Below are 23,923 nucleotides of genomic sequence, written 5' to 3'. Positions count from 1 at the left end.
TTCCTTCTCCACCTTTTCCTATTGCACTCGTTCATCAAGCTCCTCCCACCACATGTGATTTAGGCTTCCTGTGACATAAGCAGGTCACATGGACCCATTAATGGATCAGGAAGATCTTCAAAGTCACATTATCAATTTATATTTGGCCCCAAGATCTTTCTTATCCATTACATAGGTCAATGGGGCAACTAGAGTCATCAGAACTTTACATAGGTCAATGTGGCAACTGGTGTCAACAGAACTTTACAACAATATAGCAGGGATAACACAAAATAAGCACATCAAACAATATTATCATTCCTGCCTCAAAAGAATGGGGTTCAAAATCTTGGGGTAGGGGATGAAGGTCTCATCTTCCATAGCTACTTCCTGCTGAAATTGGATGTAGAGCTGTCCCTGCCCCAAGATGTCAAGAGTCCCATTTGAAGGGTCAGTTCTTTAGCTGGCATCTGGAGCTTGGTCAACGCTGGGTCCAGGGGTGATACATCATAGTCGTGGACACAGGGTGACATCTGGCTTAAGCAATCAGGCATCTACAGGTGGAAGGTACTAAGCCTGCAGGAAACAAATCTGGCAAACAAATTTGACAGCCAAAAAGAAGCAAGGAGACAATAACCAGAAGCAGGGTAAATACAGGGTCAGTCATGCTTCTGTAGTCCATGAACCAACTATCATAGGCTCATTCATGGTAGAATATATGAGTTAAGGGTACAATTTGGAAATCATCTTCTCCTGAATAAACAACAGTTAAGGTATTATCTTTCCTATGTGCTATAATTTCTGCAGCCTTTGGAACATCATCTAGCTTCTGTTTTACTCATACTTTAATTCCCAATTTTATTCTATCACTAGAGCCAAACCCTTCAGTTCCTCTGATAGTTATTTCAGAAGGAGGGTCAGTTTTCGGAAGGGGTATTGTTTCACAAGGAATAATAATCACTTGAACTATTCTATCATTTTCACAAAACTGTATAGATTCTTCACCTAAATTGTGGAATGTCACAATAACTTCTCCTTGATAATTAGAATCTATCACTCCAGGCAATACATGTATTCCTCAAGCTGCTAATCCTGATTTAGGTAATATCTGTCCAAAATGATTCTTGGGGATTCTCATACATATTCTAGTAGAGATTTTTCTTGTTTCTTTCTATGCAACCAAAGTCCTCTAAATAAATCATATCCTACTGACTATGCCATTTTGTTACAACAATGTTGCTTGCAACTACTGTGGGGGTGTAAGACTAATAACACCAGCATATAGGAGGGCTGCTAGCACAAGTTCTTTGATCTGCTTTTCTAAAGGAAAGCAACTTTAAGGGGGTCAGTAATCTCACTTTAACCAAACATATACATATACATATACATATACATATACATATACATATACATATACATATACATATACATATACATATACATATATCATTCACTTACTTCAGGGGAAGAGTCAGCACCCTGAATGTCAGAGCAAAATACAAACAGAAATTATATAAACAGAGCAAATAAAGCAAATTAACAGACAGGGCTTCTCACTATCTGACCAAAACAAATATCTGGTCTTTTCAAAGCCAGGGGACTCCTTAGCGGCTACCCAGAGTCTCATCAGGCTACATCACATAAACAATCTTCCCATGAATGAGCCCCTAAAGCAAAATGCTAACCTCTGAGTATATCTACACTTCTTCAGGGTCAGAGGGCATCACAACCCTCATGACCTAGGTTCATGTGACTTAAGTAGGTCACATGGGGCTATTGATGGATGGAAAAGATCTTCCCATCAAGCAGAAAATACATTAACAATACAAAGACAAAGGAACCATGTTCTTATCGTTCTTTGTATCCCTGATGCTTAGCATAGTGCCTGGCAGGTACTTACTAAATACTTATTGACTGCCTGTTAGTGATATTTCAGATACAAAGGATACAGTATATTCCTCCTGAAGCAGTAGGTGGCACAGTAGATAGAGCACTGAGCCTGGAGCTAGGAAGACCTGAGTTCAAATCCAACCTCAAACACTTAGAGCTCCTAGAAAAGTCTTGTGTGTAGTCCTTTAGCATTCTTTATATTTAAGGCATTCTTTATATTCAATGGCCATTGAAGGTCTTAAATATAAAGAACGCTAAAGTGTTTACTTATGACTATGTCACAAGATTAATTACAAAAGAATACCTGACTACATCTTCTGAGCCTTACTCTCTCTTAGGCATAATTTTGACACTAGGAGCCATGTGACCCTGGACAAATAACCTCATTCCTATTTGCCTGTTTTCTTATCTGTAAAATGGGGATAATAACAGCACTTATCTTACACAGTTGTTATAAGGACCATGTAAAGTAATATTTGTAGAAAGTGCTAAGCACAGTGCCTAGTACATAGTAAGCACTATATAAATGCGCATTCCCTTCTCTCTTCCCTTTCCCTCTTTCTTGAATTATCCCCAGCTCCGAAGAATATGAAGGGAGGAGGAAGAGGTGAAAAGGGAGAAAAGGGGAGCAGAATGGTAACTAGGATAGAACAATTAGGGATTTGCCCCAGGGTGATGAAATTTAAAGATGGTGTGGCAATACCTGTGGCTTAACATGTAGTTAGCAAAAACAAATATCACATTTCTTCCCCTGGCAGCCATACCCCATGAAAGTTCCTGCCACCAAACAGATTCCTCAGCAGCAGTCTCATGATGTCCCAGCAACCTCTCCCCACTGTAAATGGATATTCCTATAAATTGATTTGAGGACATCACTTGCCTCAGGGATAAAAATTGCTAGTTGTGGTTTTGAAGGAGGAAGATATGGTTTACATAGTATTTTGACAGTTTTCCAAGCATCTTACCAGATTTGATCTGTTCCTACAAGAGAAAAAAAAAATACCACTGCCATCCAATATGATTTAACAGTCACTCAAGTTCATGGCATATGAGGGCTGGTTGAAGGAATCAGGAGTATGTAGGATGGAGAAGAAAAGCCTTCTATAGGATATGAGGAATGTTTTCAAATCACATGGAAGAGAGATTGATTGGACTTGTTCTGCTTGGCCCCTGAGGCCAGAACCAAGAAAAATGGATGGAGGTTAAAAGTAAAAAAAAAAAAAAGGTTTCCTGACATTGAGATGAGGAAGATCTTACTGACAATTTGAGCTTTCCAAAAGTGGAATAGGCTTTTCTGGGAAGCAGCAAATTCCCCTTCCTTGAAGGTCCTCAAGAAAAGGCAAAGGCTGGAAAGCACTTGCCAACTATGTTGTAAAGGAATCCCTTCTTTTTTTCAGGAGCGCTTTGGACTTGGTCATCCCCAAGGTCCCAACCAACATTGACATTATGCGATTTTCTGATTTTATGACTGCAGAAACTCTGAGACTTCAGGTCTCAGGACCTCTTCTGACATGCAGAAGTTAAAAGCTTAAATTCCTTATGCTCTAATTATACCAAAGCCCAAAAGGCATGTTATAACAGCAACAAGCAAAGCTAAAAGCTTAGCAAAATATTTGTCACATTTGTAGACTAAAAGATATAGGAATTTTCCCAGGTTTTTTTTCATTTATCGGTCATCTGTTGAACATGATGTGCAAATTTCTTCATAAAGTAATTGCTGCTGCATTTAAAATAAGGGCTACCTCTAACCTCTAACATATCACAGCATAATCACTTGGCAATTTCATTCATTCCTTCAATCAACAAATATTTATCAAATGCCTACTATATGCTAGAGAATAGGAGACACAAAGAATTGTAAGACAAAGTCCCTCCTCTCATGGGATTTATGGTCTCATATGTTTTCATGCAGAGTAATAATAAGAATATAAGGCAGTGTGTGATTGGTGCCATAATGAGAGTCATAGGAAAGTGCTTAGGGGGTATAGAGGAGGGGATCAGTAAGTTTTCATTGAGAGCATGACATTTGAGAATTATACCCTAGAGGATGAGTAGGTATTTGATAAGAGGAGATGGAAAAGAGTGCTCCATGCAAAAAGAATAAAATACTCTGGAAGTGAGAAGAGTTAGAAAGATCTGAGCTCAAATCTGGCTCCAAACCCTTACTAACTATGTGAACCTGAGCAAGTAAATTAATCTATAGGCTTCAGTTTCCTAATCTACCTTCTACAGTTTTTACAAGAATAAAAAGAGATATTTGCACCCCTTAAATGCTATATAAATGCTAGCTATATTATTTAACTAGAATGTAATGTGCATAAACACATACAGACATAAACATAAGCATAGACATGGATATAGACATGTTACAAGGACAACCGGGATAGGGCAGTAGTCACAGCAACCAGGAGAGGAAGACTTATAAAGGAGGGGGCAGCTAACATTTTCAAACGCTGCATAGAATTCAATGTGAGGAACTGACAGAAAAAGTTATCAGATTTGCTGATTAATGTCACTGGCCCTTTGAGAGAGGAGTTTCAGTAAATTGATAGGCATAGAAGTCATATCCCAAGGGGTTGAAGAATGTTAGATCACGCTGAGGTAGAGGTGGCATATAAGTGCAGACTTCTCTTTAAAGTTAGACAATAAAGGAAAAAAGAAGTGAGACTAACTTTAGGGTGTTGTAGAATTCAGAAAAAGGATTTGGAAAGATAGGGGAGGCTCAAGTTTGTAGGGAGAAGGAAAGGAGCTTATAAAGAACAAATTGAAGATGAAAGAGTTTAATTTAGGGAACAACATTCTAAAGGATGTAGGCAAAGATGACATCACAAGCAGAAGAAAGAAGATAAGGCCACTTGGCAAGAAAGGCCACAAGGTCATAAGATCATAGTTTTAGGGCTAGAAGGTACCTCAAGGGCCATGGAGTCCATGGAGTCTAACCCATTCATTTGACAGATTAGAAACTAAGGCCCAGGGAAAGACCTTTCTATCCCTGAGTGAATTGAAAAGATAAGAATAGGTGAAAATGCAGATAAATTTAAAGGCCAAGAAGAGAGAACTTCAAAGAGCTCATATTTCATCCTCTTAGTCAAGTAGGAAGTGAGGGAATCAAGTGAGAACACAGATGCTAGAGGAGGATAATGGGCTTGGAGAGGGCAGAAAGGGCTCAAAAAACCACTGTGGGAATTTTAATAGGTACTTGAAGAAAGACTATGGGATCAGTGAACAAGAAGAGTAAGAACCCAATGGAACCTAGAAAGTGTGAATTTGCAGGAGATCCAATCCAGTCAGCTTGCTTTCTTGACACGTTTAGCAATGTTTGAAAACATGAGAGTAAAGAAAAAAGTGGGAGGGGTAGCCAAAAGTTGTGCATGGACCTAGAATTAGAGACTGACACAGAGGACAAGTGGGAAAGTCAAAGGGCAAGAAAGATAGGATGTTAGGTGGAGCTATATTGAAATAGTCCAGGTTGGTATGAAGATAAATAAAGACAGAGAGGGGCTGGTAGCCTTGGAGAACAGGGCATAGTAAAGGGACTCAAGTTTGTGAAGAGAGTGATAAACATGTTAAGCAGGTGTGATGGAGTAAGAGAAATGGAAGGAAAGGAAGATTTTCTAAGAAGAGAGTCAATATTCCAAATCTTGCTGAAATCATCAATGACAACAGACGAATGTCATAAAGTTCTTTTGGCAATGCCAGTGATGATGGGCAGGTCGTGGTATAAGTGGATGGCATGGACTTCAAGAGGAAATGTTTCGGAGTGACGGTGGAAGAATGATTGATTGAAAGGGGCTCTGACTAACGAGGAGTTGGACGACTCTTTGTCTTATGCTAGTGAGGCAGAGAGAGTGGAGAGAACTGTTTGTGGGGAAGCAGTAGCTATAAAAAGTGTCAATAAAAGCAAGGGAGTGAAGTGAGAAATGCTAAGAGGAATAAAAATTCTGCAAAAGATCATCTCAACATATTTCTGCGTGCAATGTGTTAGCAAAATTTACAAATGCATTCCATGACATATCCTCAGGTATACAGACTTCCAGATTTCCCACTCGTTGTCTGATTGTGTCACAGATCACTTTAGGAAAAGGAAAAGTGAGTCTTCAGTCCTGTTAAAATGCTTTCTGAGTAAAGATGGCTAGGAAGGGAAGGAGGGAGACAATTAAAACTTTTGTGGGCAGTGTTGAAGGAAATTGGATAAGAAAGGTAGATTCAAAAAGAGGGGGGGAATAGAGAATATGGTCAGTTGATGACTGTGGATTCTCTCTATATAAATTTATCTTTTCAACCATCCTCCTGCATTCCAAGAAACTTCTCTTTGCCTCAGAATCTTCTCCTTCTTCAAAGTTTGCTCCTGGAAGGAGTGAGGTGGCATCTGAGGAATTTCTGGATCTCTCTCCAAGAGTGTTCCTGGGCTGCTGCGTGGCAGTCAATATCACCTCCCCACAGAAGGGGCCTTGAGAGGAAGGGGCTCCATGAGGCAAAGCACAATGGGGAATAGGGAGGCTCTATCAGGTGCCCAGCACCAGGGTAGGAGAGTAGAGTCCCATTGTTTCTCCCATGTCTTCTCAGCTGCTCCATTGCTTGCTCAGCATAAGCTTTGCTATTGAGACATTCATCTTTCTCTCCCACAATGAAGAGAATATGGCCTTGGGCCTTTTCTACTTGAAGGACGCTCTGTTGGTTGACTTCAGCTCGAGGGTCTCCCATGATGTGACGCATCCTTAATGCCCCTGACACATGTATCTGGATGTACTCCATCTGGTGGGGGATTGGGTTGAAGACAAGATCCCGATATTTGCATTGGGTGTCATGGAAGGCAGTACCACTGATACAGATGGTGGCTGCGACCTGTTTCAGGTGCACTGCCATGGCCAGCCCAATCTCTGCACCTTTACTTACTGAGATCACCCCAATCCCTGACTTGTGGATCTGAAAGACACCAAAGGAGAAGAAAGGTAGAGAATGGAGAACCCAGTCAGAATATCTATCCTTTACAAAGAAGACCACCCCAAAATCTGGGGAAAAGATGCATAGATGTAAACCATCCTGACCAGGAGTTGTCATTTAAATATCCAAACAATTGACCCTGCCCTTCCCCCAGAGTTCATTCTGAGACTGGCAATTATCCCCAACCTTTTGGAAATAGCAGCAGGAAATCACAATTTATGTCATGACATCCCAATCCCTTTTCACAAACATACCCATCACATGCATACACACATAATACACCATGTACAATATAGTATGTAGTTTAAAAACTAAAGTGAATTGACTTTAACTTTGCTTAGAGACTTGGGGAAATATGAATTTAATAATATCTATTAAGAGAATTCCAGATGCTCTAGGCCTTTTGAAATAAGCATTGGTGATCATTATGTTGGGCAGGGATTTTGGCTATCAAATTTATTTTGTATTTCTTTAGTAAATTCTAAGGGACGTACATGATCTCTTCCCCCAAAGGATGTAAGCTCCACAAGAGTAGTGATGATTTTGTTTTTGCCTATCTCCAGCTTTTAGCACAGTTCCTGTCACAAAGGCCCTTAATAAATGATTATTAACTGAGAAATTCACTATATAAGGTGTTCCAAAAGTTTTAGTGCAGTATTAAGCTACTGAGCTTAATACCGCGCCAAGATTTTGAGACACCATGAATATCAGTGCAAATATAGCACCGTATGCTAATTAGGCAACTCTAATGTTGGAATGCCTTCCATCAACACAAGCAATAACTTCCACTGCCTTTGGAATCGACATTCAAATCTCATCTCTGACACTTGCTGTGTGACCTTGGACAAGTCATCTAAGCTCTCTAGGCCTCAGTTTCTTTATCTATAAAATGAGGACATTAGATTAGATGACTTCTAAGGTCACTCCTTTAGAGATAACTGGTGACTACAGCTATCCAAGGCAGTGGATGGATCACTGAGTCTGAAGTCAGGAAAACCTGAGTTCCAATCCAGCTTCAGATACTCTCTGGCAGTGTGACCCTAAGCAAACCACTTAATTGCTGTTTGCCTTAGGGTCCCCAACTATAAAATGAAGGTAATAAAAGCACCTACTTTACTGAGTTGTTGTGAGGATCAAATGAGATTTGATTTGTAAAGTGCTTAGCACAATGTCTAGCACACAGTGGGAACTATACAAAAGCTTATGGCCTTCTCTTCCCCTTCCCTTCCAGATTTAAATCTATGATCCCACAATCATAAGCCCTAGGTAGTCGCCCAAGGTACATAGAGGTTAAGTGACTTGCAGGTAAACACCAGAGGAAAGCTTTGAACCAGTTTTCCATACTCCAAGTCCAGCATGTTGGTCCACCATGCTGCCTCTAAAAAACAGTACAACTTTTTTTATGATAATGATACTGCTGCATAGAAATAAAAGTTGAGGAATATAAGTGATCAGTGACTCCCAAGGATTGTAGAGTCTTAAAATTAGAGCTAGAAGACACCTTGCAGGTCATCAGATCCAGACCCTTCCTTTTACAGAGAAGGATGAGGCCTAGAGAGGTCAGGTGATAAGTGAGAGGCAGGATATAAGGACTGATCCTTGGATTCCAAATACAGGGTCCTTTCCACTGTAATACACTCTAAGCCATAGTAGGAAGGGAGGAGGATGCTGGCTGTGTGGCCTCATACCTGCGTCCACTCCAATGCATGAAGTGGAAGAAGAGACTGTCTCATTAGCATGGCAGCCAGCGATGAGTGGTGGATCTGCAAAGTGGAACCAACATGACCAAAAAGATTCTACCAACCCACCTCTTCCTTTTCACTGACTAGAATGTGGATGGCCTATGTCAGACTGGCACCATTGGTTAAACAGCCTTTATCTATCTCAATATAAAATACAGCCCTCAATATTCACAGGTCATCTGTGGGCCAGGCTATTACCTATACCAGGTATACTTAACTTGGGAGATGGGAAGGTTCTTGAAATTGGATAGGGGAAAAAATGTTATGTCTTTATTTTCACTAATCTTTAACTAAAATTTAGCATTTCCTTTCATTATCAAAAAAAATCATCTGAGATGGCATCCATAGATTTCATCAGACAGCCAAAGAAAAATTAAGAACCCTGGTCTAGGCAGAGAATAATTATACATTCAACTTCATATCTCCAAGTAAGAGAAATATGGGGCCCTGGTAGGTTATAGCCCAACAGAACAGAAGGCACAGTTCTCTCTGTATTGTTTTTGCGTGAATAAGTAGGGCCATCATTGCTTTTTGTGTCTATCATTCGATATACCCTGCAGCCAGGCTAACTCAGGATGAAGTTATTTTTATACCTTGAAATCCTAGGCTAGACTAGCATAGGTGGGTAATTTCAGTCATGGTCACCTCAGTGTGACTAACTAAATACCAAGTGAACTGGACTAAGAAATGTTTAAGGCCTCTTTCAGCTCTGAAACCCTGATTCCTGAAACAACTCCTGAGGAGTTCTGACTCAGTGGGTACCCAACAAGTAGGTCCCAATTCAGCATTCAGATCGGTGACTCAAATCAGTGTCTGAAAATTATGAAAGTGAAAGATACCTTTGGGTGATGCATCAGCATATTGGCAGCTTCCTCAAAATATTCCAGGTCTATTTCCAATAAGTGTCTGGGCAGGTCTTCATAGGCAAAATATGCCAAGGCCAATACGCCAAAGCCATGACTGGCCAAGAGACTGGCCCGAAATTCAATCAGGCCTCCAATGCCACCAAATAAGTCAATTACCCCTGGGAAAGGGCCTTCTCCTAAGACAAACAGAGTGGACAAAGGAACAATGACAAAGAGAACAAGAAAAAGATTTGCCAATCAAAGGCAGATCACAATGTAAAAATATGGATAGTTTAAAATGAATGGCAAATAAGTTATTAACACTATAAGTTATAAATAACCAAATTAACTATAATGGATATATGAAGAAAGACCCTCTCTGCATCCAGAGAAAGATATGATAAATAAAAGCATGTATAGAGCAATTTTACATATGTATATATACATATATGTATATATATATATATATATATATATTTGTGTCTAATGGTAGCCATCTCTAGGGTAGGGGGAGGGGAGGAAAAAGGGAAAAAAAGAAATTTACAAAAGAATAGCAAGTTGTACATAGTAGATTTGCAGTTTCATGTGCAATCATAGTTTTTATTATATTATGTTATGGAAGTGCTTGTTTTATTCCATAAATTAAAAATAAAATAAATTTTTAAAAAACGAATGACATCTCTAAAGTAGCAAACAGATGAAAGAATTTGAGAGCTGGAAGGGGACTCTCAGCAGTCATTTAGTACCCACTCTAACAAACCAGGTAAGTGACCATAGAGGTTCTACTTGAAGATTTCCAAAGACAAGGAATCTCACCTCCCAAGGCAACCTATTCCACTTTGGGACAGTTCTAATTTGTCTCCTTGCGGTTTCCACTCATTGCTTCTAGTTCTGTCCTCTGGGCCAAACATAATAGATTTAATCGCTCATGTGACAGCCCTTCAAATATTTGAACAAAGTTTTGATGATTACCCTGAGTCTTCTCTCCTCCAGGCTAAACATCCTTGGTTCTTTCAATCTATGCCATATAGAATGAAATCAAGACATTTTCCCAGGCCAGTTGCCATCTTCCATACAGTTTTCAGTTTGTTGACATCTTATTTAAACTGCAGTACCCAGAACTGAATTCAATATTCTGGATGACGTCTGGTGCGGGCACAGTACAGACAACCATAACCTCCTAATTCCTGAAAGGGATGTCCTTCTTTGTGTTTTTTTTAATAAATTTTAAATGACATTTTCTGTTTCTTATATCACCATAGTATCCCATGTATCCCTTCCACTTCCCTTCCCAGGGAGCCATCCCATATGACAAATCGCATTCTTTAGAGAGGAAAAACACAAGCTAACACAATTGATTGAGTCATGGAAAAAGTCCCAAAACATGTATAACATCGTGGACCTCCTACCTCCACAAAGGGGTAGCTTTGCGGGTGTCCTCTCATTTGTCTTCATTTGAGTCCTGTCTGATTTTTATAATTTTGTTACCTTTACTTTTGCTTGTATGGGTGTGGTTCTTTCCAATTACATTGTTGTGGTTACTGTGCATATCACTTTCTTGGCTCCGCTTACTTCACTATGCATCAGTTCATCTAGGTCTTTCCATGCTTCTCTGTGTTCATCACACACGTCATTTGTTAGAGCACAGTAATATTACATTACATTCATGCACCACAATTCAGTTAGTCATTCCCCAATGGAAAGACATCTTCTCTGAAGTATGCCTCTCTTAAATGCAGCCCAAGATCTTAGCTGTTTTGGTTACCACATCACACTGTTGATTCATATTCAGTTTGAAATTCAGATGTAGCTAAGTGATGCCACAGTGCCTAGAACAGTGGGCATAGATTCAGGAAGACCTGAGTTCAAATTTGACCATAAATACTCCCTAACTATGTGACCCTGAATTAGTCTTTTAACTTTCATCTGCCTCAAATTCTTCACTGGTAAAATGGAGATAACAAAAGCACCTACCTCCCAGGGTTGTTGTGAGGATCAAATGAGACAATATTTGTCAAGTGCTTAGCACAGTGTCTAGCACATAGTAGGCACTTAATAAATGCACGTTTCTTTCCTTCCAATAAAAGCCCCAGATGTTTTTCAGGCAAACTACTACCTAATCATGCCTCTCTCATCTAGTACTTATGAAGGTGACTTTTTGTGACTTTATCTTCGTTGAATATCATCTTATTGGATTCAAGCCAGTTCTCTAGCTTATTATCCTGACCTTTTTGTATCCTGACTCTGTCATCCAGTGTGTCAGCTGTCCCTCTGAACTTAGTGCCATCTGCCAATTTTATGCATATGCTATCTATGCCCTTAACCAAGTTATTTTTTACATGTTAAATAACATAGGGCCAAGCACACGGCCCTGGGTACTCTGCTAGAGACTTCCTACCACACTGATATTGAAACATTGCAGTCTTACAACCAATTAAAATCCATTTAATTGTATGATAATTTAGCCTACATATTTCCATCTTCTCTAGAAGAATAGTATGAAATTTATCAAATGCCTTGTAAAAACCAGGGTCAACTACATCTTCAGGATTACTCTCATCTACCAGTTTAGCATCCTTATTTAAATAATTAGAAGATTGGAAGGTTTCTTTCATGATTCAAATTTGACCTCTTGGTAATGAGATCATTGTTGTCATCATTATCATCATCGTCATCATCATCAACCTCATTATTATTACTGGTAGTGCTGGTAGTAATAGCAGCGTATCGTATTATAATGTTTTAGTCTTTCCTCTTTCTTTTTTTTTCTTTTCTTTTCTTTTTTTTTTGAGTTCAGATAGAAATTGTCCAAGGACAAGTTGCTATTCTTCTATTTCTTTTATATTTAATTTTCTGCAGATAATTTTGTAGGCAGGCAAAATGACCATTTTTTTCACAATTGAATAAGAGTATTGGGTTATAAGCTCATCTTCCATAGACTCATTGAAGGCATCTTTAGACAACTCCAGTAGAGACAGGACAGCAAGGATGACATCTACCTCATCTTGTTCCCACATTCCCACACTCCTTCCATGAGTTGTGTATACTTTGAATTTTTTTCATTCCATTTAGGGTGATATTTATTAAAAATCATTGTGCTTAAATTTTTATGAATCAGTGTTATGCCTAGGTATTTGTGGGCAAGAGTTTTGTCCATAATGATGCACTTCTAATACAATTTATTTGTTGAATTCTCAACAATATTCAGAAAGGGTTATATGAATATACCAAAGAAGGATTCATTGGCTGTTTGTTTATGGGTAATAGTACTTTTCTGGTGTATAACTCTAGCTACCTATCATGTCTTGTAGGTACCCAGTAGATGCTCAGTTTTATATACAGTGCTGTTGAACAAGTGATCTCCCTATAATTCTGGTGTCAGTGACCTGATACTGAATTACTAGCCTAAGCTTTGTCCTTTTAATATACAAGTTCACATGATTCAAACATTTGTCACTTTTTTGTCCACATATTCTTGGTTGAGATCATATGGATGTCACCCTTCAGATTCCACTCAGATCTTAGCCACTTCCTAGGCTCCGTATAGAGATAAATAGATCACTTTAAGTTACATTAGACAAATCCAATAGCATATACCTTTGTCAGTCATTCCCATTACTTTGTGAAGTGAGGTCTATTGGTTCCAAACTTTATTTCCATACACTTTTATGCTATTATGAGTTCCGAGAATACTAATTCTTTTCTTCTTTTTTGGTAAGGAAATGTTCATCTTTCTATACCTTCCTTGGGGATGAGTTTCATGTTTCATTAACATAGTGCTGGTTTTTGCTGGGGCATGTTCTAGATCAGGGCCATCCAACCTTAAGTTTTTATTGAAACAATAAACAATATATTTTGATTTGCCATTTTAGTGAGATCCCTGCGGTAGCTCGGCTTCATTTACTAAAACATTTATGTAAATTTCTATGCTTGTAGGCAGGCTACATAAATTGCACACATTGCACTACAGGCCACATTTTGGACAGCCCTGTTCTAGATCAAAGGTTCTTTACACTGCTTTTTTCTGTCAGAGAACTCTTTAGCAGTCTGGTAAATCCTATGGTTCCCTTCTTATAATAATGTTTTTTTTTTATTCATAATTGAAGAAAATGCTAAATTTCATGCTAAGATGAAGATGTAATTTTTTTCCATCCAACTTAATAGACCCCATGAAATCTATGCACTGACCTCTGGGTGTTGTGCCGAAAAAAAGCGAGTGAGACCTGGATATAAATTTGGATGTGGATTTAGTCAAGCACGCGACTGTTCGGAGTAATAACTCAAATCAAACAGCCTCAAGTAGGGGAAGAGAGAGGGTACTTAAAGGGAAAGAACACAATTAGATTTACGTGGAGATGGGAACACAAACAGTGGGACAAGCTGAGGCAGGATTATTTCCGTGGAGAAGGGAACACAAACAGTGGGGTCCGTGGAGATGGGAGTACAAACAGTGGGGTGAGCTGGGGCAAGATGGAGAAACTGAAAGGGGGGCAGGGCATAACATGGGGAGGAGAAGGTTCAAGGATTCCAAGCATTCCTTTCCAGATCAATTGCTGTCCATTTTCCCATGCTAAAAGTCTTTGTTGGTGGCTGTTTCATGACAGTTAATTGCTCTTAAGTATCTTTTTCCCATTAAGCTTTGACTGTAGGATTCCAGTTAGGTTTTTCACATGCACTGCCACAATTTTCTCCCCAAGAGCCTTTGGCTCAGTGTGTCTTTCATGGGGAAAAAGGTATCTAGATCTAAAATAAAATCTTTAGTATCATATAATTGTCAACTTCATTCATTGGTTCAGTTTGACCTTGGGATTCGAATTCAAAGTCAGCAGTCTCTTTTTATCCTTGGCACACATTAAGAATTTTATTTTGATCAAATACAAATATTATTGGAGAAAGTTTCCATAAGATTAAGTAGCTGTTTAATGTGCTTTTCAGTGGAACCACAGAATGTGATGTCATCCATGTATATAAAATGATTATTATGATGTTTTGGTACAACTCCCTCTTTGACTGAAAAGCCATACAAAACAGAAAAATATGGAAATGTGCAAAGTATTGAAGGGTGAAATGAGCAGAACCAAGAAAACATTGTATGTAGTACCAGCAACATTGTTTTAAGAATGACTTAGAGTGAATAAGTTATTTTGTTTCTTATAAATTGCCAAATTAACTATAAAGGACATATGAAGATGCTATCTGCATGCAGAGAAAGAACTGATAAATGGAAGTATATATAGAATGATTTTATATATATATGCATGTATGTATGTATGTATATATACATATTTGTGTCTAATGGTAGCCATTGTAGGGGGGAGGTTGGTGGAAGAAAAAAAAGAAATTTACTTGATAATTTTGTTGTATGTTTGAAAGAAATAGCAAGTTGTGCATAGTAGATTTGCAGTCTCATGTACAATCATCTGTTTATTGTACTATATTATGGAAATGCTTGTTTTGTTTCATAAATTAAAAATAAAATTTAAAAAATAAAAGCCTTACACAATTACATTCAGGGGTGATAATGGATTTGAGGCTAGGTAGAACCATAATGAGCTTAAACTCTCTCCCTGGAAGATATCATGCTTTGTAATAATTGTTCTTAATGCTGTTATGTCGGTTATGTTTTAAATAAAGAATAGACTTTGATTTGAATAGCAAATATTCTAGCATTCTCACTATGCTAAGATCTTTTTTATTTATTCGCAATACATAATGAGGCAGTATATGACTGCAGAAAGTCTCAGGAGTAATCAATAAAGATGGTATAAATGTTAACGCACTTTGGATGCATTATAATTGCCAAGTTGATAATTGATGATATTTGTATCCCTGGGACATCTGGGGACACTCTTTTTGCTCTTTGGTCAATATATTGGTTTCCTATAAGTATTTATGAGTTTTTGAGCTATACGAGCTGTAAATACTTTTTAAAAGTACCTGGATGTGATATCTATAGTTTGATAGATCATGTGTGATCATTTTTCAGTAATAACACATGATGATTTTCAGTTAAAAAAAAGATGGGAGGAGGCTTGTATTAAATATATAAAGCTGGTAAAGTGCTGTGCTAATAATTTATGTAATTCATGCACCAACATAGAGTGCTTCAGCCAGTAATCATGACTCTTATATGACCTCACTACTTTCCAGTTTTGCAGAGAAGATAGAGTTTCAGTCACCCCTTTTGCCATAACTATGCTTTCATTCATTATATTAATGGCACACAGGCTTTGTTTTCCACATTTGATTCAACTCTTGTGACCACGGAGATGATGAGAAATGTTCCAGATCTTCCATCATTGGGTTCTTTCCTCAAATGTCTGCTTCTCAATTCCCAAAGTATAATTTTGGATTCATGCTGAATTTTTATTTTGTTTTTTTTTTGTGCAACTTTGACTCCTTGTATAACCTTAATTGGCTTTCTCTTTGAATTATTGATTAAAGATGTCAAGTTTTCCAATAAACATTTCCAATATTTTGGTTATCCAGATTCCATTTTGTATTTTTATGTTTTGGTTCCTTTGAGTGATATGTGTTCAAATTTTAGACTGTATGTACCAACTAGTTATTAATATAATCTTCTTAGGTCTTTCCATATATTTTCAATGGTTTTCTCAAGCCCCTTCTGCCATAATGGCATTTGACATCTGTCCTTGTGAATATGCCTAGATAGTTCCACTTTTACTCCTACTTGACCTGAAGTCAAGAAACCTGAGTTCAAATCCAGTCTCAGGCACTTAGTAGTTAGGTGGTCCTAGACAAGTCACTCATCCTCTGCCTCAGTCTCTCTACTGTAAAATAAAGAGAATAATAGAATACCTCCCAGGGTTGTTGTGAGCACCAAATGATATGGTATTTGTAATGCACTTAGCACAATGCCTGGCACATAGCAGCCACTTAATAAATGATTGTTCTCCTTTTTTCCCCTATGGCCCTTATCATGATAAAAGCTATAGCATATACTCTTGTGTGCTGGTCCTGAAATATCTTTGCACCTTCTGTCACAGAGTATGGGAGATTGTGTTCATTCATGGTAGTTACAGGAAATCCTAGCTTTTACAAAAGGATTCTGTTTTTGGTATGATTGTTTTACTTATTGGATTTGTGCCATCAACCTCAAAAAAGACTTATCAAAATTCCATTCCATGTAACTATCTCCTTTTGTAAATCATTCAAGCCATGGCATTACTTTTGTCATCCATTTCATCATTAGGTAGCACTACAATGCTCTCAGGTGCTTCAGATTTAAGGACCTCATCCATTTCCACTTTTTTTCACCAAATATGGGTTTAGGAACAAAGTATTTCTCATGATTACCCCGCACTGATTACCAAATACATAATGTACCTCAGAGCAGAGGATATAATCAACAAAAAACATTATAACATCTTTTGCCAAATAAGTTCTATTTCCAATTGCGATAGTGTATTCACGCATAACAAAAGTGTTTTTATCTTCACTAGATTTCACTTGTACTGGTGAGTTTGTCTGCGTCAGTGATCAGCATACCTCTGCTTTAAAGCATTTCTGGTAGGTAGGAACTGGTGTTTCTGATTTGTTCTGATGCATCCTGCTTACCTGGGATGTAAAAAGAAAAAGGAGTAGCTCTTGCTACACTATACTCCACTTAAAGTTGATCATCATAATCATTGTGACACTGTTATCTATACCAAGCTGTATGTTCTTAGATTCACAGGATCAGTTTTATTACACAGGCTGGCACTAACCCAATCAGTGGTAACACCAAAGTCCAATTAGCCAATGTCTTTCAGTTCCTCATAGACTTTCACAGAAACTACCTTGGTCTTTTGGCACACAGAGAATCCACAGTATTTCACCCTTCCTGGAATTCCCTTTTTTTAATAATCTTACCCATTCAAGACATGGACAATGGATTGTGTTTTAGTGGGTTACTATTAACATCGTCATTATCATCATCATCATCATTTCAACTTTGTTATCATGATTTTTTTTTCATTCTTTTCATCTTGTTCAAAGGAGCCCACATAGAAATGATTCTGGAACAATTCACCATTGAACTTTCTTTTATATTTAATGTTCTACAGATGATTGCAGAAGTAGATAAAATAACTCATTTATATTTTAAATAAAGGTATTATGATGTAAATTCATCTTCCATAAATTCATTAAAACCATCCCAATATAATTCCGCTAACAGACAGGACAACAGGGAAGATATGTATCTCATCCTAATCCCAATTTTTCCACCTGAAACTTGTTGTTGTTTGGTTGTGTCTGACTCTTTGTGACCCTATTTGGGTTTTCTTGGAAAAGATGCTGGAGTGGTTTGACATTTCCTCCTCCAGCTCATGTTATAGCTGAGGAACCTGAGGCAAACAGGGTTGCTCAGCGTCACACAGCTAGTAAGTGTCGGACGCTGCATTTGAACTCAGGAAGACGAGTCTTCTTGACTTCAGAGCCAGCACTCTATCCACTGTACCACCTAGCTTCCCCCTGTCCTGCAACTAGGCCTCTCTTTCAAAAGTTTTTCATCTGTGGAGCTTGGAGATTACAGACATTTGGTGTGGTGACAACTATATTAAATGTTGGTCTTAAAGTTTTTGTGAATTGATGTCACATTTGGGCAATTGTGGGCAACAACTTAGGCTGATAAGTCCAGTTCTGGTTCAGTCTATTGGTTGATTTCTCCAGAATATTTTGAAATTTATAGTTTTAAGACAGGAATTTGTCATGTCAGTTTACAAAAGAGAATGAGCTTTTGGTATATGATTCTAACCATCAGTTCATGTCTACTAGATATTTGTAACCTTCTGTGTTGTAGTTTCTATCACTTCCTTACATAATCTATACTGACTGCTAAGTCCAACCTCCTTAAAGATAACCTTCCTATAACTTCTAGTGATAACAACCTGAACCTGAATTGCCATCATTAACACTTCATCTCCAAAAACAAATCTTCATGACTCAGCCAATGGTTCATTGCTTATCTGGAAAGTATTGTTGGCTAAACACATATAAATATTGCTCATGGATAGCCTTTTGATTCTATTTCTCATCTTAGCTATTTCTGAGGGTCCATCCCAAGCACTGAGTTAATTCAGTAAATCCATTGGAGGGTCCTTATTTCAGCTTCTGTTATTACTCAAGGAAGTGATATATGATTATTTTAAAGTATTCTTGTAGGCTTTAGCCAATTTGTAATGTACTTTAAGAATTTATTTCAATCTTCTTTTGGCTTTTTTGATGAAGAAGTAGTAATCCTTGGATAGCTGCTTTATGGTGACGGGGTTTAGGTATCATTAATATTGAACAAACGGGTTAAGACACTTTCCAAATCTTTTATGGCTAATTTTAGAGTTCCAAAGGCATGCATTAGGACTAGCATTGGGCAAGTGTTAATTGATTTAAGTGTAGACTCCCCATTCAGTTTTGATTTCAGTGTGCCAGCAAATCTCTTAATGCATTCAACCACAGCCTTCTCCTTAATACATTTATGCTTAATGTGACCTGTCTGTAAGGGACCAAAGTATTTGTGATTATCACACTCTTCCATCGGTCCAAAGCTTGAACCCTTCAGGCTCTAGCTTGAATTGTTATACATTAATAATCTTACACTTATCAAAACAAAATATCTTAATATCAGTGGGGGAAGATTCCATGAGGCAAGGAGGCCATTTAATATGCTTTTTGGTGGAGCCATATAACTTGATATTGCCCATGTACATCAAGGGATTAAGATGCTTTAGTTCAATCCTCATGTCCCTTTAATTAGGAAGCCATACTTAGTTTTATTTAGATTAGGAGATAAGATAATAGTATAAATATAGGAAGAACCATAATGGGCTTAAACTGTCTCCCTCAAGAGAAAAATGGCCGATTTCATGTCAATCATTCTTGACATTGTTGTTTTGTGACATGTTTTAAATACGGAAGTTTTCCATATGACCATCATATACTCTGGGGGCAACTAGGTAGCACAGTGGATAGTGCTGGGCCTGGAGTCAGGAAGATTCATTTTCTTGAGTTTAAATCTGGCCTCAGGCACTACTTGTGTGACCTTGGACAAGTCACTTCACACTGTTTGCCTCAATTTCCTCATCTGTAAAATGATTTGGAGAAGGAAATGGCAAACCACTCCAGTATCTGCCAAGAAAATCTCAAACGAGGTCAGTCACAAAGAGTTGGACACAACTGAAACAACTAAATGACAAAAACATATCCTCTAGTGTTTTCACTATACTTGGATCAATTTCTTATATTTACAATATATGAGTAAGCCATAAGAATGGAACCTGAGTCAAAGGCTTTGCAACATTCAAGAAAGGCAGCAAAAATGTTACTGTACTTATTAGTATCTTATTCAATAATTAGTAATCAATAATAAATTTCTCCCCATACAACTGGGACCTTTAAGCAGATCCTTTTTAGATCTCATCCAACATACCATTTTTGTCTAAGAGTTCATATGTTATTTTAGTGGTAGAAGCTAGAAGTACATAATGATGCAATTAGCCTGTACTTGGAAAGATCGCTGGTCTTGTTTTTTTGGTAATAAAGATGCAATCCCTTGTGTTAAGGAAGGTGGGATTAGGCTTACATCTGAGAAAAAGCTGGAAAATGCCTTCTTCATAATTCATATGCCAATGAATTTGAACAATTATAGACCTTCTCCAGCCATGACACATTCTAGGTTTGCAGAGAAATGTAGTTTAAATCACCACCCCTGAAGTAACTCCTTTCATTTGTTATATAATGTGTACATAAACTATCTGCTTCCTACTTGATCCAACTTGCATTTTAGTAATGTCAGACTTCTTTCAACCATATAGACAACCAGAAATCTCCTACATCTTCCTTATCTGGGGATTCTCTCTTGCCTCTGATTTCTTTACTTCACAAGCCTCTAGTAAAGTTTTGGGTTGCTACTGAATTGTTTATTTTTATTTTTATGTTATTTTGACTCAACCAAGTCCAGTGCTCTGCCCATTAGACCATGTTCTGTCAATTTTTAATTAAGAAATTATTATTATTATTGTTCCCTGAAAGTTTTCCAGACCATCAACATACAAATAGAAAATATAATCCCACCTGGAGGGAGGAATAAGGCTCCTCGAACTCGACCTTCCCTAATTGGGATCCGCTGCAGCCCAGGACCTGAGAACCAACGTTCTATCATCTGACTAGCTTTTGGTTGAACCTTGGGAGAATCCTCGTGGAGAAATGAATCATAGAGTTCGAGTTGAACATAAAAGGGGCTATTCATTACATCCTGCTTCATTAGTCGCCGAAATGGATTCACAGGCTTCAAGGACCACAAGAGACCCATGGGATGGACGCCTACATAGTCACCCCCAAGAGCAGCTGCTTGCTCTAGGTCCACATTGCCAGCCTCATCAGCCTTGTAGAAAGCTCGAGACTGGAAGAGCTTCCCTTTTTCATCTGTCAGTGATGCCTTGAAAGTTACCACCTGAAAAGGGTTAAGTCCAGCTGCTCTGATGCACAATGGTTCATCAGCAAGAGCTGTTTCTGGGGTGACTGTCAGCTGGAACATGGGCAAAGTACAACGTGAGGGGCAAATGATACCTTGACCTATAAAAGTAAAAACAAAGAAACCAAATTCAGAAAAACATACATTGTAAGCAGCATTTAGAGGTCATATATAGTTAAGTAAAAATAGTAATGAACAAGTGAAATATAATGAAAAAATTGCAGATCTTTTTGGAGACTTATTGAATGATTCTTTTATTAAAGATCAAATTACAGAAAGTAATATATTTTATTAAAGATGATAACAAATATAAGCTATCTAAAATGATAGAATGCAGCCAAGTAAAAAATCAGAAGCAAATTTTCTATTCCTAAACATTTAGATTAAAAAGAGAGTAACAGAAAAAAATTGACTAAATGTACAGTTGGAAAAAAAACAGAAAATTAACATATTTTTTTAAAAAATGCTTGTTTTAAGCCCAGTGAAATTGGAAAAACATTATAATATGTAATTAAAAAAATAAGATAAAAGACCTATATCAGATTGCTTGCCATCTCAGGAAGGGGGAAGGGAGGAAAGGAGAAAATTTGGAACTCAAAACTTTTTTTAAATGTTCAAAAATTATTTTAACATGTAATTGGAGGGGGGGATAAAACATTATTTTTAAAAAAATAGGAGAAAATAATATCAAATTACCAAAGCCAGAAATGAAGGGAAAACCACAACAAATACAAAAAATAGAAAACTGAGATCAATGACCACCTAAATAGTTTGATTTAAAAATTCATAAAGGAAAATCAAGTAAATGAAGATTATTTAGGATATTCGTGTATTTGAGCATATCAATATATATATACTTTGAACCAATACTGCAGATAAACAATGAGCAAGGTTAATAAAGGAATAGGAAGAGAGCAAATTAGATTGCATTTGGAAAATTGTGCAATGATTGCAATCTGAAACTGCCCCCTGAAACAAGAATCCATAATTTTAACACCAACATTCTTCTAGTGATGTTAGATGACTTCATGAATCAAGGAAAACCACAATCTCCAAAGAATCAAATTTTGAGTGAACAAAAAAAAGACCAGAAATAAATACAGTGTACATAAATTGACAGCAGAATATTCCCAATGACAATGTACAAAATGTACCAGTGCTCATTTTTAAGAGGTGGCAGAAAATACATCATTCAAGAGGTCTATGACTTAAAGATAGACCAGTAATGAGACAAGAGCAAGCTATATAATTGATAGACAATGCACTGCACAGAGTATAGAGTAAGCAATTTAATGCTTTATCTAATCTAGGGGTGGGGAACCAGCAGCCTTGAGGTCACATGTAGCCTTCTAGGTCTTTGGGTGTGGCCTTTTGACTGAGTCCAAGTTTTAGTGGAACAAATCCTTTTATTAAAGGGATTTGTTTTGTGAAGTTTGGATTCAAAGGGCTGCACTTGAGGACCAAGAGGGCTACACATGGCCTCAAGCCTGCATGTTCCCTACCCCTGATCTAACGTGAAAAGTGTTACTAGTGCAGGGGCTTAACCATTTTTATATTATGGACCCCTTTGGCAGTCTGTTCAAGTTTCTAAAAACTCATTGGAATGGGAGCATTTTTCTTTAATGTGATAAAAAATATTTATTTGATAACTAGAGTTTTTATGTAATGGAGAAATATTAGAGGACTTCCCATTAAGAAGGTAGAGAAAGTAGAGCTTTCCAATATCAATATCACACTATTTAAGATAATTTTAGAAATGCCAGCTTGTAACAAAAAGGTACAAAGAAGACTTGAAAATCTAGTAATGTTAGAAATATGCAAATTAATTTATAAATTGACTACAAATTAATCAAAATATCAATGGGCTACTTAATGAAATCAAAGTGATAAAACTATATATATATGTAAGAACAGATGGAAAATGTCAAGATATTATTAAACGAGAAAGATTTGCATTCAAAGTTCCAAATTTTTCAGAATACATTAAAATTCTTTAATAATTGGAGAAATGTAAATCAAGACAAATTTAAGATACCAACCTTACTTACACTTACTAGAAAGGCAAAAACAATACCAAAGTTAAAGTATAAAATCCAATATTGGCAGGATTGTGAAAAAACATGCCCTTTAACACATATTTTGAGAGCAAGATGACAATATGCAGTGAATCATAAAATCAATATAAGTTGGCACCAAGTAATTCCATTTCTAGGACTTAATCCCCAACAGGATATACACATCCCAGTGGAGCATGGTCAAAAGCCATAATCAGAAAATTTTTGAAGGGAATTATGAATGATAATGAATGAGGATACCATGGCAATCACTAAATGTAGGAATGCAGAAATGTAGGAAGAAGTCTAGCAGTAAAAAGTATCAAGAACAGGAGACAAAAACTGTTTCCACGGCCTCCAATATGCAGATAGGCTCTAGCTGGTGCAGTAGAAAAGATGCTAGATTTGGAGTCAAAGTATCAGGGTTTAAAGAGGGGAATATATGATTGTATAGCAATCTGCATAGCTCCTCTGTCTGTAACAGCTAACAACAACAAAAAAGGTATTGATCAAAAACTGGAACATGACTAAACAAATTATGCCATTGAATGACAGAGAGAAGACAAGTGCCAGTGAATAATGGTTATACACCAACGTAGAGATTACATACAAAGAAAGTATTAATGAATTTTCTTACAACCTCACAACAAGGTATGAAGAAATTCTCTAATCGAGCAGATAATTATGGAATGCCTTGGTTACTGTAAGAAGGCAATTGAAAACACACAAATTGACTGAATCAGTCACTTCTTAGTGTCTCGTATATGTGTGTATGTATGTATGTGTATATGTATATATATATATATACATATATATATTCAATTCATGGAACGAAATAAGCATTTCCATAACACGGTACAATAAAAAGGTGATTGCACACAAAACTGCAAATCTACCACCTATGACTTGCTGTTCCCTCCAAATATACAATAAAACTGTCATGTAAATTTCTTTTTTTTCCTTTTATTCCTTCCTTTCTCTCCCCCCGCCCCAGAAGGC

The 23,923-nt window shown here is 37.3% G+C and overlaps 1 protein-coding gene across 1 annotated transcript; it reads right to left on the bottom strand.

Annotated features, from left to right (window-relative positions):
• Positions 1-6,204: 6,204 nt before the first annotated feature.
• On the bottom strand, positions 6,205-20,933 carry LOC118832375 (acyl-coenzyme A amino acid N-acyltransferase 1-like). Its single transcript, XM_036739731.1, has 3 exons — positions 20,471-20,933; positions 9,395-9,597; positions 6,205-6,795 (listed from the first exon to the last, which is right to left on the bottom strand). Exons 1-3 carry the CDS (start codon positions 20,931-20,933, stop codon positions 6,205-6,207), a joined length of 1,257 nt encoding a protein of 418 aa, XP_036595626.1.
• Positions 20,934-23,923: the final 2,990 nt, after the last annotated feature.

Source organism: Trichosurus vulpecula, chromosome 9, assembly GCF_011100635.1.
Source record: "Trichosurus vulpecula isolate mTriVul1 chromosome 9, mTriVul1.pri, whole genome shotgun sequence".
Lineage (NCBI taxonomy): Eukaryota > Metazoa > Chordata > Mammalia > Diprotodontia > Phalangeridae > Trichosurus > Trichosurus vulpecula.
Note: the sequence above shows the minus strand (reverse complement) of the source record. Positions and strands in the feature narration are given on the sequence as shown.

Bases quoted from the DNA above. Each gene is read 5' to 3' on its own strand.
- LOC118832375 (XM_036739731.1), bottom strand. From the start codon at position 20,933: ATGTTCCAGCTGACAGTCACCCCAGAAACAGCTCTTGCTGATGAACCA. The intron at 9,598-20,470 runs GTGGGATTATAT...TGTTTGTCTTAG, and splicing joins AGCCTTATTCCTCCCTCCAG to GAGAAGGCCCTTTCCCAGGG. The intron at 6,796-9,394 runs GTATCTTTCACT...GGTGTCTTTCAG, and splicing joins TGCTGATGCATCACCCAAAG to ATCCACAAGTCAGGGATTGG.